The sequence below is a fragment of the Onychostoma macrolepis genome, chromosome 13 (assembly GCF_012432095.1).
Source record: "Onychostoma macrolepis isolate SWU-2019 chromosome 13, ASM1243209v1, whole genome shotgun sequence".
Taxonomy (NCBI): domain Eukaryota; kingdom Metazoa; phylum Chordata; class Actinopteri; order Cypriniformes; family Cyprinidae; genus Onychostoma; species Onychostoma macrolepis.
In genome coordinates this window covers 28954551-28977217 of record NC_081167.1, presented here as the reverse complement: position 1 = coordinate 28977217, position 22667 = coordinate 28954551, and the positions used below count along the sequence as shown (strand labels likewise).

Sequence of the window (22667 nt, the reverse complement as noted above, 5' to 3'; positions counted from 1 at the left end):
GACAACTGTCAGATCAGCAGTCTTCTCCATGATTGTGTAGCCTAGTGAACCAAACTGAGAGACCATTTTGAAGGCTCAGGAACCCTTTGCAGGTGTTTTGAGTTGATTATCTGATTGGCATGTCACCATATTCTAATTTGTTGAGAATTGGTGGGTTTTTGTTAAATGTGAGTCAAAATCATCACAATTAAAAGAACCAAAGACTTAAACTACTTCAGTCTGTGTGCATTGAATTTATTTAATACACGAGTTTCACAATTTGAGTTGAATTACTGAAATAAATGAACTTTTCCACGACATTCTAATTTATTGAGATGCACCTGTATTTGTGCAGCATGTGAGTTGCTGTCTTTGTAAAGCACATTTATAGAACTTCCATTTCAATTAGGATGATAGTTAGTAAAGCTGCTTTTGTAATATAGAGCTAAAGAGTAACAAAAGTCTCAATAGAGACATGTATTGTGAACCTAGGCAATGCTTTTTCTTTTACGAGACCAAATATTCTTGTTCACAAAAATTTTGGAAATAAAGGGTAATTTATAGATAATTGTTCAAGTGGAAGATGTACTGTAGGTCGTTTTTAGATGCAAATGAATAAATGCTCAGGGAAGATGCAATATTGCTGGTGTGAAATTGTGCATTTTGTCACAAAACAAAAATTGTGTAGAAACGTTTTACGTTTTTTTTTTTTTTTTTTTACTCTTAAGTATATTTTCTTCAGTATAGGGAAAGCATTTTTTACAGCATTTTTTTAAAGCATTTATTTAGCAAATCCCATCTCAGTGTTGTTACTGTTAAGTTAAACTAAAACTATTAAAAATAATTGAAATACAGCATAAATATAAATATTAGATGAAAAGAAAAGAAAAATTGCAAAAATAAAAAATGATAAAAATAAAAGCTAAAATAAAACTAATTAAAATAATAAAAAAATTACTAACACTAAATTGAAAATATAAAATAAACACAAATTCAAAATATTAATAAATGCTATATTGCATAATACGATGACACTGTCACTCTTCTATGCATATTTATATAGCTAGACATGTTTTATTATTTGCATTTAGCATTGTTTCTCTACTGCCTGTGACTATAAGAACAGACCTGTGAAGCATTTATATGTTGTGACACACCAGTTGAAAACCGCTGAACTAAACCACATCATGTCTCTCTGCACACAGGATAATTATGTTCTGTTTGACATCATTGGACTTTTTTTTCTTTGGCCCGTTTTGAAGCAGTTGGAGCGCTGCTAGTTTGATTTGTTTATGAAATAAGGCATTTCTGTACATGGACTAACACTTCAGGAATGAGTGTCTGCGATTTATCATCAGTTTCAGATGAGCTCGTGGATTTTGGAGGGAGATCTGAGAAATATCTCCACGCGCAGGCTTTGCACGGTTCATGTCCGGTTCATTCCAGCTTTTAATGCGGCAATCAAATGCAGCTTCACCTGTTCAGATCCAGAGACCTGTTCTGGCGATATTAATCTTTCATGCTAATTTGCAGTTTTCCACAGGCTAAGTGATTTATCCCAAGGTGGAACTCGTGTTGTAAACGTCTAAATCTGTTTGTTCTGACACATGAATAAGTTAATCGCATTTGCAAACACATGCAGCGCATAAACACAGTTATTTCAGGCTCCATGAGTTGTGTACTTCGTCACAGTTATTAATTTTAATGCCTTGAATTTTGTTTCTCCTCTGTTTCTTATAATTGGTTCCATATGGGATGTTGTTGTCTTGAACAATGTCTGTCAAGGACATTGTACTATAGTTCAACTTTGCTGGGTTGTCCAATGGGGGGATCATGTTCAGGTGAGTCATGTGAGTATGAATGAAATATATGAGGGATTTTATACAGGAAAATCTTCAGGTTTCACTCATTCATCACTTGCATACAATAAAATGACTATTGAAAATGGTTATTGAAATGTACTCACTCTCAGACTAACCAAGATATAGATGAGTTTGTTCCTTCATCAGATTTGGAGAAATTTAGCATTACATCACTTGCTCACCAATGGATCCTCTGCAGTGAATGGGTGCCGTCAGAATGAGAGTCCAAACAGCTGATAAAAACATCACAATAATCCACACCACTCCAGTCCAAGAGAGTTCTTAAATTTATCTTAAATTTTGATGTTTTTATCAGCTGTTTGGACTCTCATTCTGACGGCACCCATTCACTGCAGAGGTTCCATTGAGCAAGTGATGTAACGCTAAATATATCCAAATTTGTTACAATGAAGAAACAAACTCATGGATATTCTGGATGCCCTGAAGGTGAATAAATGTTCAGCAAATTAACATTTTTGAGTGAACTATCCCTTTAAGGATTTTCTTGGTTGTTTTTAGTGCATTATTGTGTCTGTAGAACAAATGATGCAGGATAAGATTGCAAGCTGAAGTTGAATAGTTTTTCAAATGTGTGAGCAATAATAATCATGATCTTTGGATTGAAGTTCATGTATTGCTCAGGTTCGTATTTTTAGCATAACTCTAAATACATGTCACGCATGCATCTGCCCTTAAAAGGGAATCCTACAGCAGAGCGTAAATTAATAGCAGAAACTGTGAGTTTTGCTTCGAGGGTCTTGATCTCAATAAAGCCCCAGTTTGTGCACTCTGTGCATGTATTTAATAACTCTTGGAACAGTCTGGTGGGAGCCACGTGAGCGTGGATCCTCTCAGCCAATCACAGTCGCTGTCTGGTCAGATGACATCATCCCTTCTGCCTTCCCTGAAGAACGGATAGGAGTTGAGTTCAGCCGGCCCTGCTTATCTTTAAGATTAACTGACAAGTTCTGTATCAAAGCTGGTTACTGGTTCTGCAAATCTTCTCATATTGGCACATAACTGAAGAACTTAAGCCATTAAATACAAATTACATTCTTGAGAGCATTTCATGATATCAGCCTCCCTGTTTCTGCTCACAGATTTAAAGTGAAAGTTTGTCAGAAAAAGGTGTTTTACAGCCTGATGCCTTTGGAGAACCTTTTTACATTCCACAAAGATGTCTTGCTTTCAAGCTGAAAAGATGTCTGAACTTCCTTAAAACAAAAAAAAAACAAAAAAATGAAGCAGCACAACTGTTTTCAACATTGGTAATAATAATAAATGTTTCTTGAGCAGCAAATCAGAATGATTTCTGAAGGATCATGTGACACTGAAGACTGGTGTAATGATGCTGAAAAATCAGCTTTGCATCACAGGAATAAATTACATTTTAAAATATATTCAAATATAATATTTCACAATATTACTGTTTTTCCTGTGTTTTTAAATCAGATTCCTAATGCTTTTTATTTAGAAGAAGATTAAGATTGACCACTTATAATGACATTCGACACATTCTTTTCACATGCTCATCAAGACGTCTTTGTGTGAAACTCTAAACATGCTCTTTACAAGCTCTTATCATTCAATCAGCACTACTTTTCACCACTGTCTCCATGTTCAAAAGCATGAGGTCAGACTCAATGATCCTCAGACGAGAGATTATTGCTCTGGTAAGTTTGGGAATGGACGTCATCCAACCCTTCATAAATTAGACACTGTATTTCCCACACTCGTGGCTATAGAGGTTTTTTAATCATACTTTTCTTCAAGTATGCTCAATGACAGCATCCGATTACATTCAATAACACATAGCCTACAAACACTGTCCCTTAGAGTCCATCACGTTTGTTTGGTGAAACTTTTAAGATCTTGAAAAAGTTCAATGGTACTTCACCATTTTAGACACTCTACTGTTAATGGTTTTGTCTTATTTTAATATTTTACTCTTTGAATTATCTTGATCTAAATGCAATTGTACACTACCACTAAAAGTTTGGAGTCAGAAAAAGTTTTGTTTTTTAAAGAAGTCTCTCATACTCACAAAAGATGCATCATTTGATTTGAAAAATGTTAAATATTATTACAATTTAAAATAACAGCTTTTTATTTTAATATATTGTAAAATGTAATTTATTCCTGTGATGCAAAGCTGAATTTTCAGCATCATTACTCCAGTCTTCAGTGTCACATGATCCTTCAGAAATCATTCTAATATGCTGACTTGCTGCTCGAGAAGCTTTTATAATTATTATCAAAGTTGAAAACAGTTGTGCTGCTTCATATTTCTGAGGAAACCATGATATATTGTTTATTTTCAGGATTATTTGATGAATAGAAAGTTCAAAAGAAAAGTATTTATTTGAATTAGAATTCTTTAAATGACTTTATTTGAAAAAATAAAATTAAATAAAAATGATTAAATATATAAATACTCACTGACCCTAAACGTTTGTATTGTAGTGTAAATAAATGACAATCATCAAGTACCATGTTAAGTATCAAATGGTTGAATGGTGGCAAATCAAACATACGTGAAAACACCACTAATTACTAGCAGCTCGCCAAAATAATTACCCTTTATGCACGTTATTTATTATATAGGTGCTTGACTTGGCATGCACAGACGCAGCAGCGTTATTTATTATTCATATACTAGTTTTCAGTAGTGTTGAATGATTACTAATATAAATACACAGTAACATGAACACTGTAGCCTGAAGTGTGACCATTGGTTCTGACAGTTTAGTTTTATTGCAGTCGTAAAAAGTGCTATTATGACTTGCGAATCTGCCTGTGGGAAGCCATTGCATAGTGCCGAGTCTTTCTGTGAAAGGCTTTACTGTGCCAAATGGAAACAATGTAAGGAAACAGACGACACTTCAGCCATGTGGCTCGTACAATGAAGCCCTGTGGCGACTGACTGACCTGCTTGGCATGTAAGGAACAGTTGTTTGGGGGTCCCTTCAGAAGCCACCCACCCAATTAAAGGACCTGAGGCTTTCTTTCTTCTGCTCTATAAATACAGTTTATAACGGAGCAAAGCATGGAGTCTGGGGGGCTGGGAAAGGAGGAAGCAGAAGGTGAAAGGAGGCATTAATAATGATGATAAAAGCTTATAAAACACAGGCCAAGGCTCAGATATGACCTCTGCTACTTCCTTGTGTGCAGGAGGTGCTTGTTCCTGTTGTGTCTCCTCTGTGTGGTTTTACCAGAGTGGGAAGCCGCTCCATCTTCTACTCCCATACTATTGCCACAAGTCCCAATTTTTGTCATTTGTCTGATTTTCAAAACACTCCTTAAGCAGCCTACTAATGTACTGTATATATTGTAAATGTAATGTAAATATCTTAATATAATAGTAATCATAAATAGTTTCATAAGAAATATAAAAATACAATAAAAAAAAGAAATGTTAAAATGTAATAAGATTCCACATTAAAATTAATATGAGGGACATAAAAGCAAAAAGGTTTTTTTTTACCGTATGTATGCATGAATGTGTGTGTGTGTGTATTCAAATTCAAATGGACCAACCAGAAATGCATGCATGCCAATTTTGAAGTAAAGCAGAACTGAAGTGTTCAATTTATTCCTGCTCAGGTTAGAGCTGTACTAACATGACTAGTAAACAGCAGTCACTAAAATCAGGGATTCAGCCAAGTGAACTTAATTACATGTAAAGCACTTTCATGTAAGATAAGTTAGACTGCTCAAGAATAACTTCCCTCAGTTATCACTGCTGGACTGTTTATTTGGTCTGGTGATTATTTTTAGTATGCTGATTATCAAGAATGAGGTTGGTACACACTTAATCTTGTTTTATTGAAGAACAAGAGGTCATTCGTGTTCTCAGTTCACATGTGGCCCAGTGAAAGTGGCACACAGACTGTTCCTGAGGTCTGGCCGTCAGTCCCCTGATCTTTACTGCTCCCCTGGGTGGGGGTCACCGGTCGGACAGTTCATTTGATATACGTACTGCTTTAATCCCAGCTGGGACCTGATGAGAACACCAGCTCCTTACACAACTCTGAGCTTTATATTGTTCGTTTTATGACTCAAGCATATTACTGTAACAAAACCCTCTCTCTGGACGCCAACTGGCACACGAAATGCTCTCAGCTGATGAATGTGACTGCTTTCACAGGACTCAGGCCACTAAACGGTTAATCTAGGGTTTATCACACAAGCTTTGATACACCTAAATCTCCAGCACAAAGCAGTTTTTTTGTGTGTGTGTTAGTATCAGTATCTCTTATTTTAGTATTTTTATATGATTATCATTTTATACTATTGTAATTATTTTAAATTAGCTTTTATTTTTATATTTTCAGTTTTCATTTTAATTTTACTTTAGGTATTTTTTAAAGTACTTAAGGTAATTTTGTAATTTTATGTCTTTTGTAATTTGTCTTAGTTTTTGACTTTCTGTTTAGCTTTAATTTATTTTATTTCAGTTTTAGTCATTTCAGTATTTCAGCTTATTTTATTTCAGGTCAACATTTCTAATTTTTCATTTAATATTTATATTTTATATTACTTTAATTTATTTCAGCTTTATTTCAATTAACGAAAACAATTTTCTAATAGTTTTAGATTTAGTTAACAGTAGCAACATTCAACAGCATTTCTGAGATATCTTTTGTCATAACTGACAACTGCATGAACAATTTTGTACTGTAGAGAATAAATGTTCACACAAACTCATTTGAGACACGATGTTTTGTATGTTTGTTCAGTCAATACCGATGCTACTGTATGGCAGAGGCATCTATTTGGTTTTAAATTGTGTTTTTGTGGTTACCCATAGTTTGTTTTGTTGTGGCCAATCTACATTATATAAAAATATGAGGATTATATCGGTTATATCAGTAAAAATGTCAAAAATGGCATGTTGTTATATACCTGTGTAAATAAGTCTATGGAGACTAAAACCTGTCCATTCAGCCTCCACCACTCTGTTTCCTGCAGTAACTCTATCAGTGAAGGTGCAGGTTGGCTGGACAGCAGGACAGGATGTGCACTATCTAGTGTATCACGATGTGTTAAAACATGGGCCTGAATCAGCGCCGCTGAGGAAGGGGATGGGTGGGTGGACGAACGGAAACCATGTGATAAAACTCAAGGGAAGAGAGAAAGAAAGAGAAGTGAAGGGGTGCTCAGTTTGCTTTTCTATCCTGGTGGTGCAGATGAAAGTCTCTTCGCCGTCCTGAGTGATGTTTAATAGTCAAGAGAGGAGAAGAGGGCACAGAAAAGGTCTGCTTTTCCCATGTCCCTCCCTCTTTAGTGTCCTCTAATGAGGATGTCGGGATTTGATCCCGTTCAGACTTTTGTTTGACTGTTTCCAAGTGGTGTGCCAAAGGAAACACTCCTCGGGCCGTTGCTCGTATTGCCAAAATAAGGGAAGATGAAGTGTGTTGGGGCAGGGCAGTGCCAGCTTTATACAAATGTTCATCTAGTAGCTTTTGGTGGCTCTTTAATGCTGCACATTTTACTTGACCGAGACAGCAAGAGCTTTGAGCAGCTTTGCAAAGAGCCTCGGTTATAAAGCTTTTCACCGCAAATGCGAATTTAGCCCGTGCAAAGCCAGTTACACGGACACCAATTGGGTGAGCTACTTGTCATATGGACCATTCATCTAGACTTATATCAGTCTGTACTTTTATTTTGACACATTAGTGGATGTGATGTGCTGTCGAACCTAAGTGTCATTTTTGTGCCAGTATAAGCACCAAAGGAAATGCTAAAATGACCAGATCTGTACAATTTCTGAAATTGATTTACAGGGTTGTTATTGTTACCAAAACAAAACCCAAAACAAAACAAAAACAAACCAAAAATTTGTAATGATTTGAAATAAAATATAAAATAGTATACAAATAAAATAAAATACAAAACTATACAAATTGTAAAAAGTAAAATAAGATATTGTGTGTGTGTATATATATATATATATATATATATATATATATATCAGTGGCGGCTGCTGGTCTTTCAAAGAGGGGAAGCTCATTTTCGGCCTACATCATAAAAATTGTCCATTTATTTATACGTAAATCCTGCCCTACATTCGTTTTCAAGAAAATGCTCTGTGACCCTGTCGTACCAACTAGGCATCTTTTCCAGTGACGATAGCCTAGCCTACTGTATGAATGAATGAATGAACAGACAATCTAAAAAAATATATATTAAACTCGACGGAGGAAATGTGGGAATTAGGTTAAACTGAAACAAGGAATGTGGTGTATAATAGGGTTGTCAGATACCATAAAAATGTCTTACGATACTATACCAGCTTAATTTATAATTCAATTCTACAAAATGAATCAAAATTTTAAAAAGAAATACTGTAAATGTAAGTGAAAACAGACAATATTATTCTTTGAATACTTAATTAATGTGAATGAATGACTAGCTATTGTTATCCATGAAATGATCTAAACAAAACTCATCTTAGCACTGCACAGAAGCTGCATGAAGTGACATTTTGATGTGGCATTTATTCATTTAGACTGTATTTATAATTACATAAATAATGTTATGAGATTAATGTTTAAATACTAAATTCTGAATATAGAAATATGTTGGAAAATAATGTAATATGCCTACTTTTAGACGGGAAACTTAAAAACGGCCAGCAGGTGGCAGAAGTTCGTGATTGAATCACTGAGTCATTCAAACCATTCTTTCAAAACGGCTGAATCCTTCAGGAGCGAATCAAATGACTGTTTTTTGTGAATAGCTCAACGCGGATTTGGATCGAACACAGAAACGAAACAAAAACAGCACTCTTGCTCATGTTATATTGCCTAAGTGTCAGGAGCATTTTTTGCTCGCATATCTTGAAATTTCCGAGTTAGCAGCATGTATATTAAAACATAACATTATAAATGAATAAAAAAATATATATAATGATTGATAAGAACCAAGTGCAAAGCCGCGATGGGACTGAGCTCAAATAGCTTCAGCGGCAGCGACTTTTAATAGGACAAAATCCCTGTCAATCAAAAGGAGATACAGACCCTCCAATCATCACGCAGAAGCCCGGAGTCCAGGCCAGCCCACTCCTGCATTCACCCCCAGAGACACTGAGCGTCCGTGGGCGGGACATAATCACAGCATTTATCCAATGAACGTCTAGTTTCGAAGCACTGAAAAAAACTGTTCAAAGAAGCCCCATTGAAGTCAATGGACGCTGGGCTTCAACAGGGAAATGCACTGACGCTACGGGGATGTATGAGAAGGAAATCGACCTGCTATATGTAGCTGATTCTGAACGAACTCGTCTTCGAGATGAACGTGTTCTAACGCATTTTTAGTCAATAAAATGTTAACACAATAGTACATATTTGAGCATTATTTTTTTTGACATTATAGGGAAAGCCGAGCTTCCCTTGCAGTCTTAAAGAAATCCCCACTGATATATATATATATAATATATTAGGTTAGTTCAAGTAGTTTAAGTACTAATAAGAACTAAAACTAAAGCTTAATAAAACTATATATATACATATATATACATATGTAACAAAAAAATATTGTTTATATGTCACATTTTCCAATGTTTGTGCTTTAACAGAAAGAAGTGAAGGATGTGTTTGCTGCCATCGTGTTCGAGGCAGCCTACAGTTTAGGAAAACACGTTGTGGATGGACACCAGGACCGTGACCTTCCCTCACTCATTCCTGTTCTACGCTGGAAAAAAGGAGAGAAGATCGCTGCAAAGAACGAGGTTTGAATTCTTCGCCTTTTACTACACCTAAAAAATTAAGTTCAAACATGACACAACCTTTTGTACCAAACAGCAATACTGGAGATGGCAAAAAACCCTAAACCAACTGTCTTGAGCAGACTGCACACAAATCCATTCAGAATGACCAAACACAGCAACATACACATAACAAATCAAAACATTATCCTGAATGTGTGTGAAAACAATGTGAATGTACTGAAATGTGTCTGTGCATGAATACAATGTGTGATCAGTGCTTCTAGAGCGCACAAAAACTGTTTGCACATCAATATAACGGATTCACATATGCTTACTGTATGACTCCTGTATGTCACTGCATCATCTTTGCCTTGACTACAATCCTTCAAAACTTTACTAGCGAAACGCTGGTTTGCTTTATACAGCCGGGAATGTAATCAGTGTAATCAGTCTGGTTTTCTTTACAGTTTAGATTGATTGTTTGAATGCATTTGCTTAATAGTTCATTGGTCTGAAAAATTTCCCATATACAGTGAAACATGTGTAAAAGTATTCAGACCCCCTTAAATTTTTCACTCTTTTTTATATTGCAGCCATTTGCTAAAATCATTTAAGTTCATTTTTTTTCCTCATTAATGTACACACAGCACCCCATATTGACAGAAAAACACAGAATTGTTGACATTTTTGCAGATTTATTAAAAAAGAAAAACTGAAATATCACATGGTCCTAAGTATTCAGACCCTTTGCTGTGACACTCATATATTTAACTCAGGTCCATTTCTTCTGATCATCCTTGAGATGGTTCTACACCTTCATTTGAGTCCAGCTGTGTTTGATTATACTGATTGGACTTGATTAGGAAAGCCACACACCTGTCTATATAAGACCTTACAGCTCACAGTGCATGTCAGAGCAAATGAGAATCATGAGGTCAAAGGAACTGCCTGAAGAGCTCAGAGACAGAATTGTGGCAAGGCACAGATCTGGCCAAGGTTACAAAAAAATTTCTGCTGAACTTAAGGTTCCTAAGAGCACAGTGGCCTCCATAATCCTTAAATGGAAGACGTTTGGGACGACCAGAACCCTTCCTAGAGCTGAGCTATCGGGGGAGAAGAGCCTTGGTGAGAGAGGTAAAGAAGAACCCAAAGATCACTGTGGCTGAGCTCCAGAGATACAGTCGGGGCTTTATGGCAGAGTGGCCCGACGGAAGCCTCTCCTCAGTGCAAAACACATGAAAGCCCGCATGGAGTTTGCTAAAAAAACACCTGAAGGACTCCAAGATGGTGAGAAATAAGATTCTCTGGTCTAATGAGACCAAGATAGAACTTTTTGGCCTTAATTCTAAGCGGTATGTGTGGAGAAAACCAGGCACTGCTCATCACAGTCCAATACAGTCCCAACAGTGAAGCATGGTGATGGCAGCATCATGCTGTGGGGGTGTTTTTCAGCTGCAGGGACAGGACGACTGGTTGCAATCGAGAGAAAGATGAATGCAGCCAAGTACAGGGATATCCTGGACGAAAACCTTCTCCAGAGTGCTCAGGACCTCAGACTGGGCCGAAGGTTTACCTTCCAACAAGACAATGATCCTAAGCACACGGCTAAAATTATGAAGGAGTGGCTTCACAACAACTCCGTGACTGTTCTTGAATGGCCCAGCCAGAGCCCTGACTTAAACCCAATTGAGCATCTCTGGAGAGACCTAAAAATGGCTGTCCACCAACGTTTACCATCCAACCTGACAGAACTGGAGAGGATCTGCAACGAGGAATGGCAGAGGATCCCCAAATCCAGGTGTGAAAAACTTGTTGCATCTTTCCCAAAAAGACTCATGGCTGTATTAGATCAAAAGGGTGCTTCTACTAAATACTGAGAAATGGGTCTGAATACTTAGGACCATGTGATATTTCAGTTTTTCTTTTTTAATAAATCTGCAAAAATGTCAACAATTCTGTGTTTTTCTGTCAATATGGGGTGCTGTGTGTACATTAATGAGGGAAAAAAAATGAACTTAAATGATTTTAGCAAATGGCTGCAATATAACAAAGAGTGAAAAATTTAAGGGGGTCTGAATACTTTCCGTACCCACTGTATACAGAAGCAAAATCAGGTTAAAGGGTTAGAATATAAATTTCCGCCTACCGCCTCCTTTTGCCCCTGTAGATGCTTGGTGATAAACTCCAGACTTCCAGTATCTTCTGAGTGACTAAATTATGTTAATGATGCAATTCCACATGCTTCAATAATATATTTGTGTTAACTTATTTTCATGTGTTAATGATTTTGAATTAATTGTGTCCGTTAATGCATTAACGCTGACAGCCCTTGTGTGTGTGTGTGTGTGTGTGTGTGTGTGTACACTCTCAGAAAAAAAGGAACAAAAGCTATCACTGGGGTGGTACCCTTTTAAAAGCTATACCTTTGTATCTTATTTACCCCTAAAGTGTGCATATTAGTACCATAATGTACACATTAGCATCAAAAGTATACATATTAGCATCCAAAATGGCGCATATTACTACCTTTTAATAAAGTACTGCCCCAGTGATAGATTTTGTACCTGTATTTCTGAGTGTTTATACAATTTTATGTAGTTTTGTGCCTGTTTTTACATTTTACAATGGTATCTTTACAATGGTCTTATATAGGACATTATTTTAATTTACTCTGTTACTCACCTTGTACTCATTTGCCGTTTGACATCACCCAGCAGCTCTGAATGCCAGAAATTACCCATTTCTCTAGTTATAAATGTGGTTTTAGTTAGCGCTCAATGATAGCTGTTGACTCTTTGTGAGTGGAATGTAGAAAATTGATGAATTTATTTGCCAACACCCCACTTCATAACCCACCCTCCCGTTAGGCCACATGCTTTTCCCTCTCAGCTTGAGGAAACACGCTGCTGGCATCTTTCAGCGCGTCAGGAATCCATTACAATGGAATCTGAGGCTATTAGTAACTGTGCAGTTTGTCTGTAGCGCTAAAGCAAAGGTGTCGATGTCTAAATCTGTCCAACGCAAACACACGGCACTTTCTTGTGCATTATGCTTGAAACCACTACTCAAATACTGAAGCTTTGAAGGCCGTCGAGTGTGTGAAGTCTTGCACAACAGCACCCTCTAGTACTTGTGTCCCATCTCGGGTTATACTGACAGTGAGGTGGTGTAAACATCCTGTGCTCTGTTTGACTCTTCACAGACGTGGTTTGAGAAGAACTGTCTGTCAGAGGACTGCGCCGCTGATCTGAGGCTTCATGGGAAACTGCTGCTTTCTGGGTAAAGCCCCTGGTCTTCTCCTGCTTTCAATAGATTTACGTCAGTAGGGTTGAGTCTGTGGGTGTGGACACACACTTGGCTCTCAGCGGCCCATGACGTCATTCATTAGCCGGTCTTAAGGAGGTCCTGCAGTCTTGTTCCCAATGATCTGGTTTCTCTGTAATCAAAAGTGTTTCCTTAAATGCTGAACCTTCACTGTTTAAAGAGCGGATAGTGATTTCACTGCTTACCGTATGTGCTAATAATTGAAAGCACATTTTACTGAAATGGCTACAAAACAAGCATTCATGTTCTGTGACAGAGTATTTGGTATCAGGAAAACAAGGTCTATTTTTAGGACCAGTGCTATTTTTTTTTTTTTGTATTACAATATTTTCATAGCGGAAATACATTTAGAAATTTTACTTTTACTAAAATCGCCTTTTAAAGTTGTCCAAATGAAGTCCTTAGCAATGCATAATACACTAATCAAAAATTAAGCTTTGATATATTTACGGTAGGAAATTTACAAAATATCTTCATGGAACATGATCTTTACTTAATATCCTAATGATGTTTGGCATATTTTGACCCATACAATGTTACTGTATACAATATTGTCTATTGTTACAAATACACTTAAGCAATTTAAGGTTTTGTGGTCCAGGGTCATATTCATGTGAATTTGCAAGTAAATGTGCTTAATTTTCATACAGAATACTAAATTAAGCTTAAGTTTGTTCATATGCAGTATATTTAATTTAATTCAATTTAATTTTAATTCATTATTCATTTAATTTAATTTAATTATAAAATAAAATTGGTGTTACACTAAGTACTACAGTAATATATAATAAATACTTAGATTAAAATAATAATACAAAAAATATTTTCACAATACAGTAATAATAATTTGTAGATCAAATTGTCTTAAACTGTCACAATGAAAAAAATAATAATTTTGATAATAAAATAGGCTTCATTTTTCTGTATGCAAAGTTTAATTTCTCATTTCTTTTGATTTTTTTTTTTTATTTAATGATGTTACAAGAAATACTACAGTGATATATTAAGTTGGTAATTGAAGATTAAAATAATATAATCATTAATTTCACAGTACAGTCATGAGAATTTGTTAATAAAACTGTCATGAAAAGTCACAATGCAAAAAATATTGATTGTCCTAAAATAGGCATAATTTTTCTTTAAGATTTCTTTTCTTTTTTTTTGCTTATGGTGTGAAATATGATGCAGAAAATTTTAGATTTATATTATATTTATATTTATGCAAATAGCAGATGCTTTGATTTAAAAGAGAAGGAACAAAGCAATTCGTCAAAAAGCCAAAGATATTCATAATACACAATACCAGGTTCCTATATTCTTAACAGTTTTCTTGAGATTCATCCTGTTAACCTTGTCTCACTTTTTTTCTTGTTTCTATCATTTTCCCAGGCGTTACATCAGTTCTCATCTGGCTCTTGGTGGAGTGAGAAACGTCTCGTTAAATTTAACCATCTCTAATGCTGGAGATGACGCCTACGACACCAACATCTACTTAAACTTCTCCAGAGAGGTTCACTACATCAACTTCTTACAAAAAGTAAGTCAGTGAAACTCTATATTTACCATTGGTTTCTCTACACCAGACCTTTGACTATTGTCTTGCAGGCTACTGCAGTTTGCCGTTTATTCTGGCCATTTGCTTCAAACTAAATTCTCCAATATAAGATTGATTGGTAAACTTGCAAATCCAGCAACTAGTTCAGTGACTCCTCAGATGTTTTCATTGGTAAACCAATTGATAAAAACCTACTGAAAATTACATAAATTCAGCCAATTAGACTGAAGTCTTTGAACATTCTGTTTGTAATATGCACCAGGCAGCCCATGGGTGTGCCATGAACGTAGTGCCAAATGGTGACAAATAGGTTCAATGATATGCACTGGAAAATGTGACAAGTCTGAATCCTCCTTTCTAAGGATATGTGGTGATCATATCCATGATTTAAAGGGACAGATTCGAGAAAAGCGTGTTGAATATAAAGAGATAGGCGTTCGGTCAGCAGAGGAAGCTGTGGAAACAGGAGGAAGTGCACAGTTTCTTGCAGCTGGTCAGTGTATCGTTATCTTGGGCTTCTCGAACGTGTCTCACACTGACCTCCGGCTCCATGTCTCTGTTACGGCTCCCTCATGTTCTGTTTCCCCTGCTGAAAAGCATTCTGTAGTTATCAGCAGCATGAGCAAGAACATTTCCTCCTTTAGTCTGACGATTAATGGAGAGACTCTTTAAGATTGCTAAACAGACCACTTTAAAATGAACTCTGTGGAATTGTACATTTTAATGGATGGTCTTTCACTTTTAATGGATAATACAGTATGTATATTTGATCATGTGTTTCCTACTTGTGACTTTTTCTATATATTTTTTAACAACGAGAAACACAGATAGAAAAATGTACTGTCAGTAACTGACAGAAATACTAATTCTTAAAAGGATATTTCGCCAAAAAATTAATATTCTGACATACCTATATATACTTGCCCTCATGTTGTTTCAAACTAGTATAATGTTCTTTCTTTACAAATTTTTTAAAGTTTTTTATTTAAATAAAAAATGTACCAAAAAATATGATTTAAAAAATAATAATAATAATAATAAATGTTAAAAACAAAAATACTACTAAGTATTCAAAATCATGTACTTTTGGTCTGGCCTTAATGGTGTATTTGATATTTTGACCATCATTTGTTTTTGCATTCCAAAATCTTTCTGAAAGAATTCAATTATCTTTAACGTAAACATAGTTTGTCCTGAGTCTGTTTTTTAAGCGCTCAGATTTCACTCTATATATCCTTGTGTTTTGATACAGACGGAGCTCTTAACATTGTTTTACCATCTTAAATTTCATTGGATAATTTCTGCAGCATTACGTCTCTCTTCTGCGAGTAATTCCTCATGACGGTTGAATAGGACGCATGCGGCGTCCAGGTGGAAGTGTATTGCAAGAAGACACACGGGCTGCACTTTGTTTGCTGTTCTAGTACTATATATTCAGCAGGACGCCTCTAATTACCCAACGCTGTGAGAAGCCGTCTATGTTGATGTGACCCGTCTACAAGCGTCTCCCTCAGAGCGCTTCAGCTCTCCGTCATGCCGAGTGTGAACTCGTGCTCGCCTCTTGTTTTATAGTAGGTCCTGTTGTCTCTGTGTTTGTCTTGCAACCCAAACCATCTGCAGCATTCTGCTGGTTTCAGAAGCTCTATCGCACCGTTTAGGTGGCCCCGGGGTCCCTCTGGCAAAAAAACACACTCAGTGTAATTAGATAAACGGCGTATTCTCCTTCTATTAAATTGCGGCAGGTGAAGCGAAGACCTTCAAATTGGTGAGCAAATGATTTGATTAACTTCAGTGTTACTGAAGCACTAAAAGACGAGGCCGAGAGAGGGAAACAAGCTGGCTGGAGATGAAATATAAGAGTTTATTTTACAGTCGCACAGCCAATACATACATAATTTGAGATTCGTTAATGTTTCAGTTTAATAACACACAGAGCAGAGAGTACTGACTTAATAAAAACACCTCTTTCCTTCCTGAACGCCACGGAATACAGTTACCAAAACAGTAGTGACAAAACACTAGAAAAGTGACATTTAATTGCCATTTCTTCAAATGATTTGAAGTGGTTCAACAATAGATTTAACACTGAAAAGACGCTTGTGAAATGTTAGTAGAAAGTGTTGACATTTAAAAGTTTGGGGTCAGTAATATATACAGTTTCTACAAAATATGAAACATTTTCAACATTGATAATAATCAGAAATGTTTCTTGAGCAGCAAATCAGCATCTTGGAATGATTTCTGAAGGATCATGTGACACTGAAGACTAAAGAAATGATGCTGAAAATTTTAAATATACTGTATAATTCACACAGAAAACAGTTACTTTAAATAGTACTAATATTTCACAATATTACTGTTTTTACGTAAACACATGCTCTCCTCCGTGGGAGCTCCGTTTGTTTGGCAACGCTTTGCAGTGGAGCAAATAGAGGACATTCTTGAACTCAAGTTGTCCTTGGGTTTTCCTGCTAGTGCTTTAGAGGACGTCGTGTCAGAGTGTTGTTTATTTAAGTCCATTTGATGAAGACAAAGGGTACGTCTTCTCACCGGGGCCAGACGGCGGAAAAAGTGCTGAGCAAGAGGGAGACGACAATATAAATAATGTTGCCACATATCGTACGCAAGGGATCTTACACCACTTTTGAGGGCCATGTTATGTAAATAGAAAATGTGACAAAACATTACCAAATCTAAATATTTATAAAGCATTTTGAGTCTGATGTGAAAAATGCAACTGAACACACTTTGAAGTCTCTTTTGCTCACCAAACAATACAGTAAAAACAGTAATATTGTGAAATATTTTTCAGATTTAAAATAACTGTTTACTTTTTGAATATATTTTAAACTGTAAGTTATTTCTGTGAGAAACGCTGAATTTTCAGGATCATTTCTCCAGTCTTCATTGTCACGTGATCCTTCAGAAATCTTTTTATTATGCTGATTTGCTGCTCAAGAAACATTTATTATTATTATCAATGTAATTCTTCTTCTTATTATTATTATTATTATTAATAATAATTATTATTATTAGTAGTAGTAATAATAATATTATTATTATCTATTTTTGTGGAAACCATTAAACATTTTTGGGGATTCTTTGATTAAATGAAAGTTTAGTTATTTAAAACAGAAATATTTTATAACATTATAAATATATTTAGGCAAATATTGGGTCATATTTGGTCAAAATATCTTTTGGTAGATATAAATCACTTTTGGTCAATTTAATGCATCCTTGCTGAATAAAAATATTTAAAAAAGACCACATTTGAATGGTAGTGTACTGTACATCTAATTATATCAGACATATTTGAATATCTGTGCCTAATATCATGTTTTGAGGAAATAGGGAAGCTGAACTGCAGCCAGAAAGTGTAAAAATGCATGATCTGGTGCGGATACGGACCGCAGACCGCAAATTGTCGACCACAGATAGCTCTTGAACTCAGAAATGATTAATGGGCCACATTTATTCCGCAGTGCCGCCAGTCGAGGTGCCCTGCTGTACGTTAGCAGTACTCAAATTTAGGGAAACCAGGGTGTTCGCATAAACGCTCCAAGCGAGTGCAGAACGTGAGGCCAAAGCCTCAAACTCTTCCCCAGAGAGCCGCCAAGTGCATGAAAAATGAGTTTTGCAAACAGTCCCAGGCTTTCCTGCACCCCCTCAGCTGCTTTTGACTATTTATTGATGTATTTTCTCCGGCAGCAGTTCTTGTTATTGCTGCAACGTCGCTAAGAATAGCTTCAATATAAACTCGAGAATGGGAACACGTGCAGGACCTCACGTGGAACTCGAGATCCCAGAGTTAAGCGCTCATCCTCTGCATTGTTCCAGCAGCGTGAGGCCGTCTGGTTTATCAGTGGCCCTGATAGATGCCTGAAGGCTCTCTGCTCTATAAAGGACAGCTTGGTGAACTCTCACTCGAGGAATGCTCACTCCTCACGGGGTCAAATCTCAACTGTTTACACAAACCAGCCGGTGCTACTCTGCTGTGTTTAGAGAAAGCTCTCAACTCTCACTGGCGATTGTCCCTGTTACTGTTCTCCTACCATGCATGTGAGAATACAGTTATTTACGGGTTAGTCAAGTCACATTTATTTATATAGCACTTCATGCTACACCGTTTGGTTCAAAGCAGCTTCTCATTAATAAACATGAAAATAGCAGTGTTTATGTTGTATGAAAGTATGAAACATAAAATTTCAGCTCTGCAAAAGAAAATAGTGTCATTATTCTGCTCAATTCAGTTCAATAAAAGTGTTGATGTTGCAAAGTTCAATTCACCTGTTAAGCAGCTCTGTAGAAGATAAGTGTCATTTTTCAGCTCAGTTTGGCTTGATATTGATTCAGTTCAGTTGAATAAATGTTGTGAACTTCATCAGTTTTTATTCATCTTAATTCAGAATCATTGTTGATACCGTTCAGTTAAATAACTATGTCGTAAAGTTCATCAATTACTGTATAAAGCAGCTCTATTGAAGTAAATTGTCGTTATTTAGTTCAGTTCAGTGCTGATTCAGTTCAGTTAAATAACTGTCAATGCTGCAAAGTTCATACTGTACGAATTGAGTTCAATTCAGCTATAAAGCGGCTTAACAGAACACAATAGTGTCATTATTCATTATTCTGCTCAGTTTAGTATAATGTTGTCTCAGTTCAGTTCAGTTCAATAACAGTAACAATTCACAAAGTCCATCAGTTATGAAATGAATTCACTTTCAGCTATAAAGCAGCTCTACACAAGACAATGGCAATGTTATTCAGTTTAATTCAGATTAAATGTTGATTCAGTTCAGATTTAAAAACAGTGTGAATGTTGCAAAGTTCATCAGTTATTAACCAAATATAGTTTCAGCTATAAAACAGCTCTGCTGAAGACAATAGTGTCTTTATTCAGCTCAATTCAGTTCAAGTTTTGTTCTCATCCAATAGGGTCAGTGCTGTCAGATCAATAATATTATTGAATATGAATTGTTTTTTTGAAACCCCGTTTTAAACTCCAAAAGTTAGTGAATATTTCATTTTCCCCAGCATATTTATTATTTTTGATATCTTAATTTTATCATGCATATGTTATACTTCACCAACACTTTTACGTGAAGACTCGTGCACACTACCCATCCATAGCATGTGTTTCCACAACGCTCTGCTAGTGTGCACACTTGCACAATTGCGTTCCAATTGATTGCAGATGCTGCAACAAATTTCAAACTTGTTTAAAATCTAGCCGAACAGTCAACAGGTGTGTGTACTGCTTGAAATAGCAAGAGAAAAAGCTAAACACAAAAATAAAAACGGGGTTTGTTTCCTTCCAACTGAGATCTAAATTGATGATCTAAACATAGTTGCAATGCATATTGAATCCAGCTTGCAAGAGTTTATTCTTTCTCAACAGTAAACCATTTGCGTGCCTTCTGTATGTTTGCATGGCAGTCAGTGATTTCTTGGGTTTCTTTTGGATGTTTTTCTTTTTTGTATTGTTGTAAGCATAGCTTGAGGAAAGCTCTGTGGTTGGTGACTTTCTACTGGGGTCTCAACAAATTAGTACAGCTTTTGAAGGTTTCAACTGGTTATTCTCACTGTCATTTGGTGTGTTCTCTGTCTGTTTGGGCTCCAGGAAGAGAAGGGCATTTCCTGTATGCTGGTAGAGCTGGACTTCCTCAAGTGCAGCATTGGATTTCCTTTCATGAGAGCGCAAACCAAGGTAGCATGTCAATTTAATGGCTTAAATGATTTACTTGGTGATCTAGTTAATTAACCTTGTAGTTTTAACCTTTTCTTTTTTCAGTACCATCTATCGGTGCTTTTCGACACGAGTCGTCTGTCTGGTGAAAATGAGACACTGCTATTTTTAGTTCACGCTAGAAGGTGAGCTTTGAACAGTCTCGATTTAATGAACTTTCCCCTCTTTAAAAACACATGATTTATTTCTGTGATTAAAATACACATGGTTCTCATCATCAGTCCACATTAGTGAATGTCATTGTTTATATATGAAGCAACTTGATAGATGAGAAATTTGGACTTTTCCCTATTTGGCTATTTTAAGAGAAATTAAGTGGTTTGCCTTGATATTGAAGTCTTGATGATATTAATCTAATGCTGGCCAGATGTGTTTTCTTTGCTCAGAGATCTCTTAGTGAGGCAAATACAGCTCTTGTAATGCACATTTGGCCATCTTACAGTAGAAACTTAATCAATTACACTGTATGAACAACCATGCTAAAGACACATGGCATGTCAGTACCTATACGACTGTTCAAAAGTTTGGGGTTAGTAAGATTTTTAAATGCTTTTGAAAGAAGTCTCTTGTGCTTACAAAGGCTGCATTTATTTGATCAAAAATACAGAAAAAAATAAATAAATTGTGAAATATTTGTACAGTTTCAAATAACTGTTTTCTGTTTTAATATACATTGTAAAATGTCATTTATTCCTGTGATGCAAAGCTGAATTTTCAGCATCATTTCTCCAATCTTCAGTGTCACATGATCCTTCAGAAATCATTCTAATATTCTGATTTGCTGCTCAAGAAACATTTATTATTATTATCAATGTTGAAAACAGTTGTGCAGCTGATTAATTTTGTGGAAACCTTGACATGTTTTTTTCAGGATTCTTTGATAAATAGAAAGTTCAAAAGAACAGCATTTATTTAAAATACAAATCTAATGTCTTAACGTTCTAAATGTCGTAACTGTCACTTTTGATCAGTTTAATGCATCCTTGCTCAGTGATTTATATGATTTATATATTTGAAAACCCTCTTTTTTAAATGAATGACTAATGACTTAACAATTCAAAATAAATAGTTTTTGTTATTATTTATTCATATTTTCATTTTTTTTTTTTTTTCTTAGTGCCAATCCAGAACATGATAGCACACTTCATGATAACACATTGGAGTTGTCCATACCGCTGGTACATGAGGTGGACACAACAATCACAGGGTAAGATTTACACTTCATGAGACGGCTTAAAGAAAACGTCCAAACAAAAAATTAATTTCATCATTATTTGTTCACATTCATGTTCAAAACTACAAAAGTAGTTTGTAGTGACTTGTACAAGTCACTTTAAAAGTAGTCTTTATGACTTGTGCGCTATATTCCAAGTCTTCTGAAGCCTGATTAATAAAAATAAACACTTTCATTGAATGCATAAGATCAGAATGAACTTTGTTCACTACTACTATCTTGGTGCTTCATAGGAAAATCAGTTCATACAGGTTTTTAACATGAGGGTAAGTACGTAATATAAGAGTTTTCTTTTCATTTTTTTGGGTGACTATTCCTGTAACAGCTTTGCAGCCCATTACACTTCCAGACAGACGTCTGATAACACCAGAAACATTTGCTGTCCACTCAGTATACAGCGCTTACGTGCACATTTCTTTTTTGGCACCAGTTTCTTTGCGGCGCTGGAGTATTTCAAAGTTACAGGCTCACTTGTTTCGCAGATGAATGAGGCTTAAATACACAACATGTTCTACAGCAAGATGTAGAGACTGATAATGAGAACGTCCTCCCTGTAATGTTTTAGATGAGCGCGCCAGAGACTACACTTTAATACATAAACACGATCTTCAGTGGTTGGATGTAAAATCACATCAAAGTCTGTTTTATGTCATTTAATAAGTAATGCAACACTCTGCAGACACAAGGACTAGTTTCCAAGAGTTTGAGCTATAAAAGCTGCAGTGTTTTACTAAAATAAAGTAATTCTGACAGCAGCACATGTATTCTATATTATACATCAAATTAATCACGTTAAGTGAGAGACAGAACAATATCACAATGAATAGCAAGGATTACCATAGTAACTGTAAGTCCTTTTCTACAGTGTGGTCACGCCTACGTCTTTTGTGTATGGAAACTCAGTGGACCGATCACGCTTCGTTCAGCTAGACGACATGGAGTGCAGCTTTCAGCCGCTCAACTTCACCTTTCAGGTATCCCACACTGCAATATGTTCATATGCAGCTCAGATGTGATGTTTTTCAGTACATTTTATTGCAGTATCTGTAAGTTAGTACAGTTAGGTATGACAGGGTATCTTATCTTATTTATTTATTTATTTATTCATGAGCACTAGCAATATCAGGGGATCAATTACTTGGTAAAAAAAGTAATATATAGTTTATAGTTTAATATAATAGTTTACATGATGGGCCCTTTTCACAGACTGTGATGGCGTGTTTCCAAAGTGTTTAATATTTTACTTGTACTAT

The 22667-nt window shown here is 35.9% G+C and overlaps 1 protein-coding gene across 4 annotated transcripts in view; it reads left to right on the top strand.

Annotated features, from left to right (window-relative positions):
* The window catches only part of itga9 (integrin, alpha 9), a 104822-nt gene that overhangs the window by 68108 nt on the left and 14047 nt on the right, over positions 1–22667 (top strand). For all 4 annotated transcript variants that reach the window (XM_058795333.1, XM_058795331.1, XM_058795330.1 and 1 more), the window contains 7 exons: positions 9421–9573; positions 12755–12831; positions 14266–14413; positions 20055–20141; positions 20226–20305; positions 21298–21387; positions 22280–22388. In XM_058795333.1, the coding sequence (XP_058651316.1) occupies positions 9421–9573; positions 12755–12831; positions 14266–14413; positions 20055–20141; positions 20226–20305; positions 21298–21387; positions 22280–22388 (744 nt within the window). The remainder of the gene's footprint in view (positions 1–9420; positions 9574–12754; positions 12832–14265; positions 14414–20054; positions 20142–20225; positions 20306–21297; positions 21388–22279; positions 22389–22667) is intronic.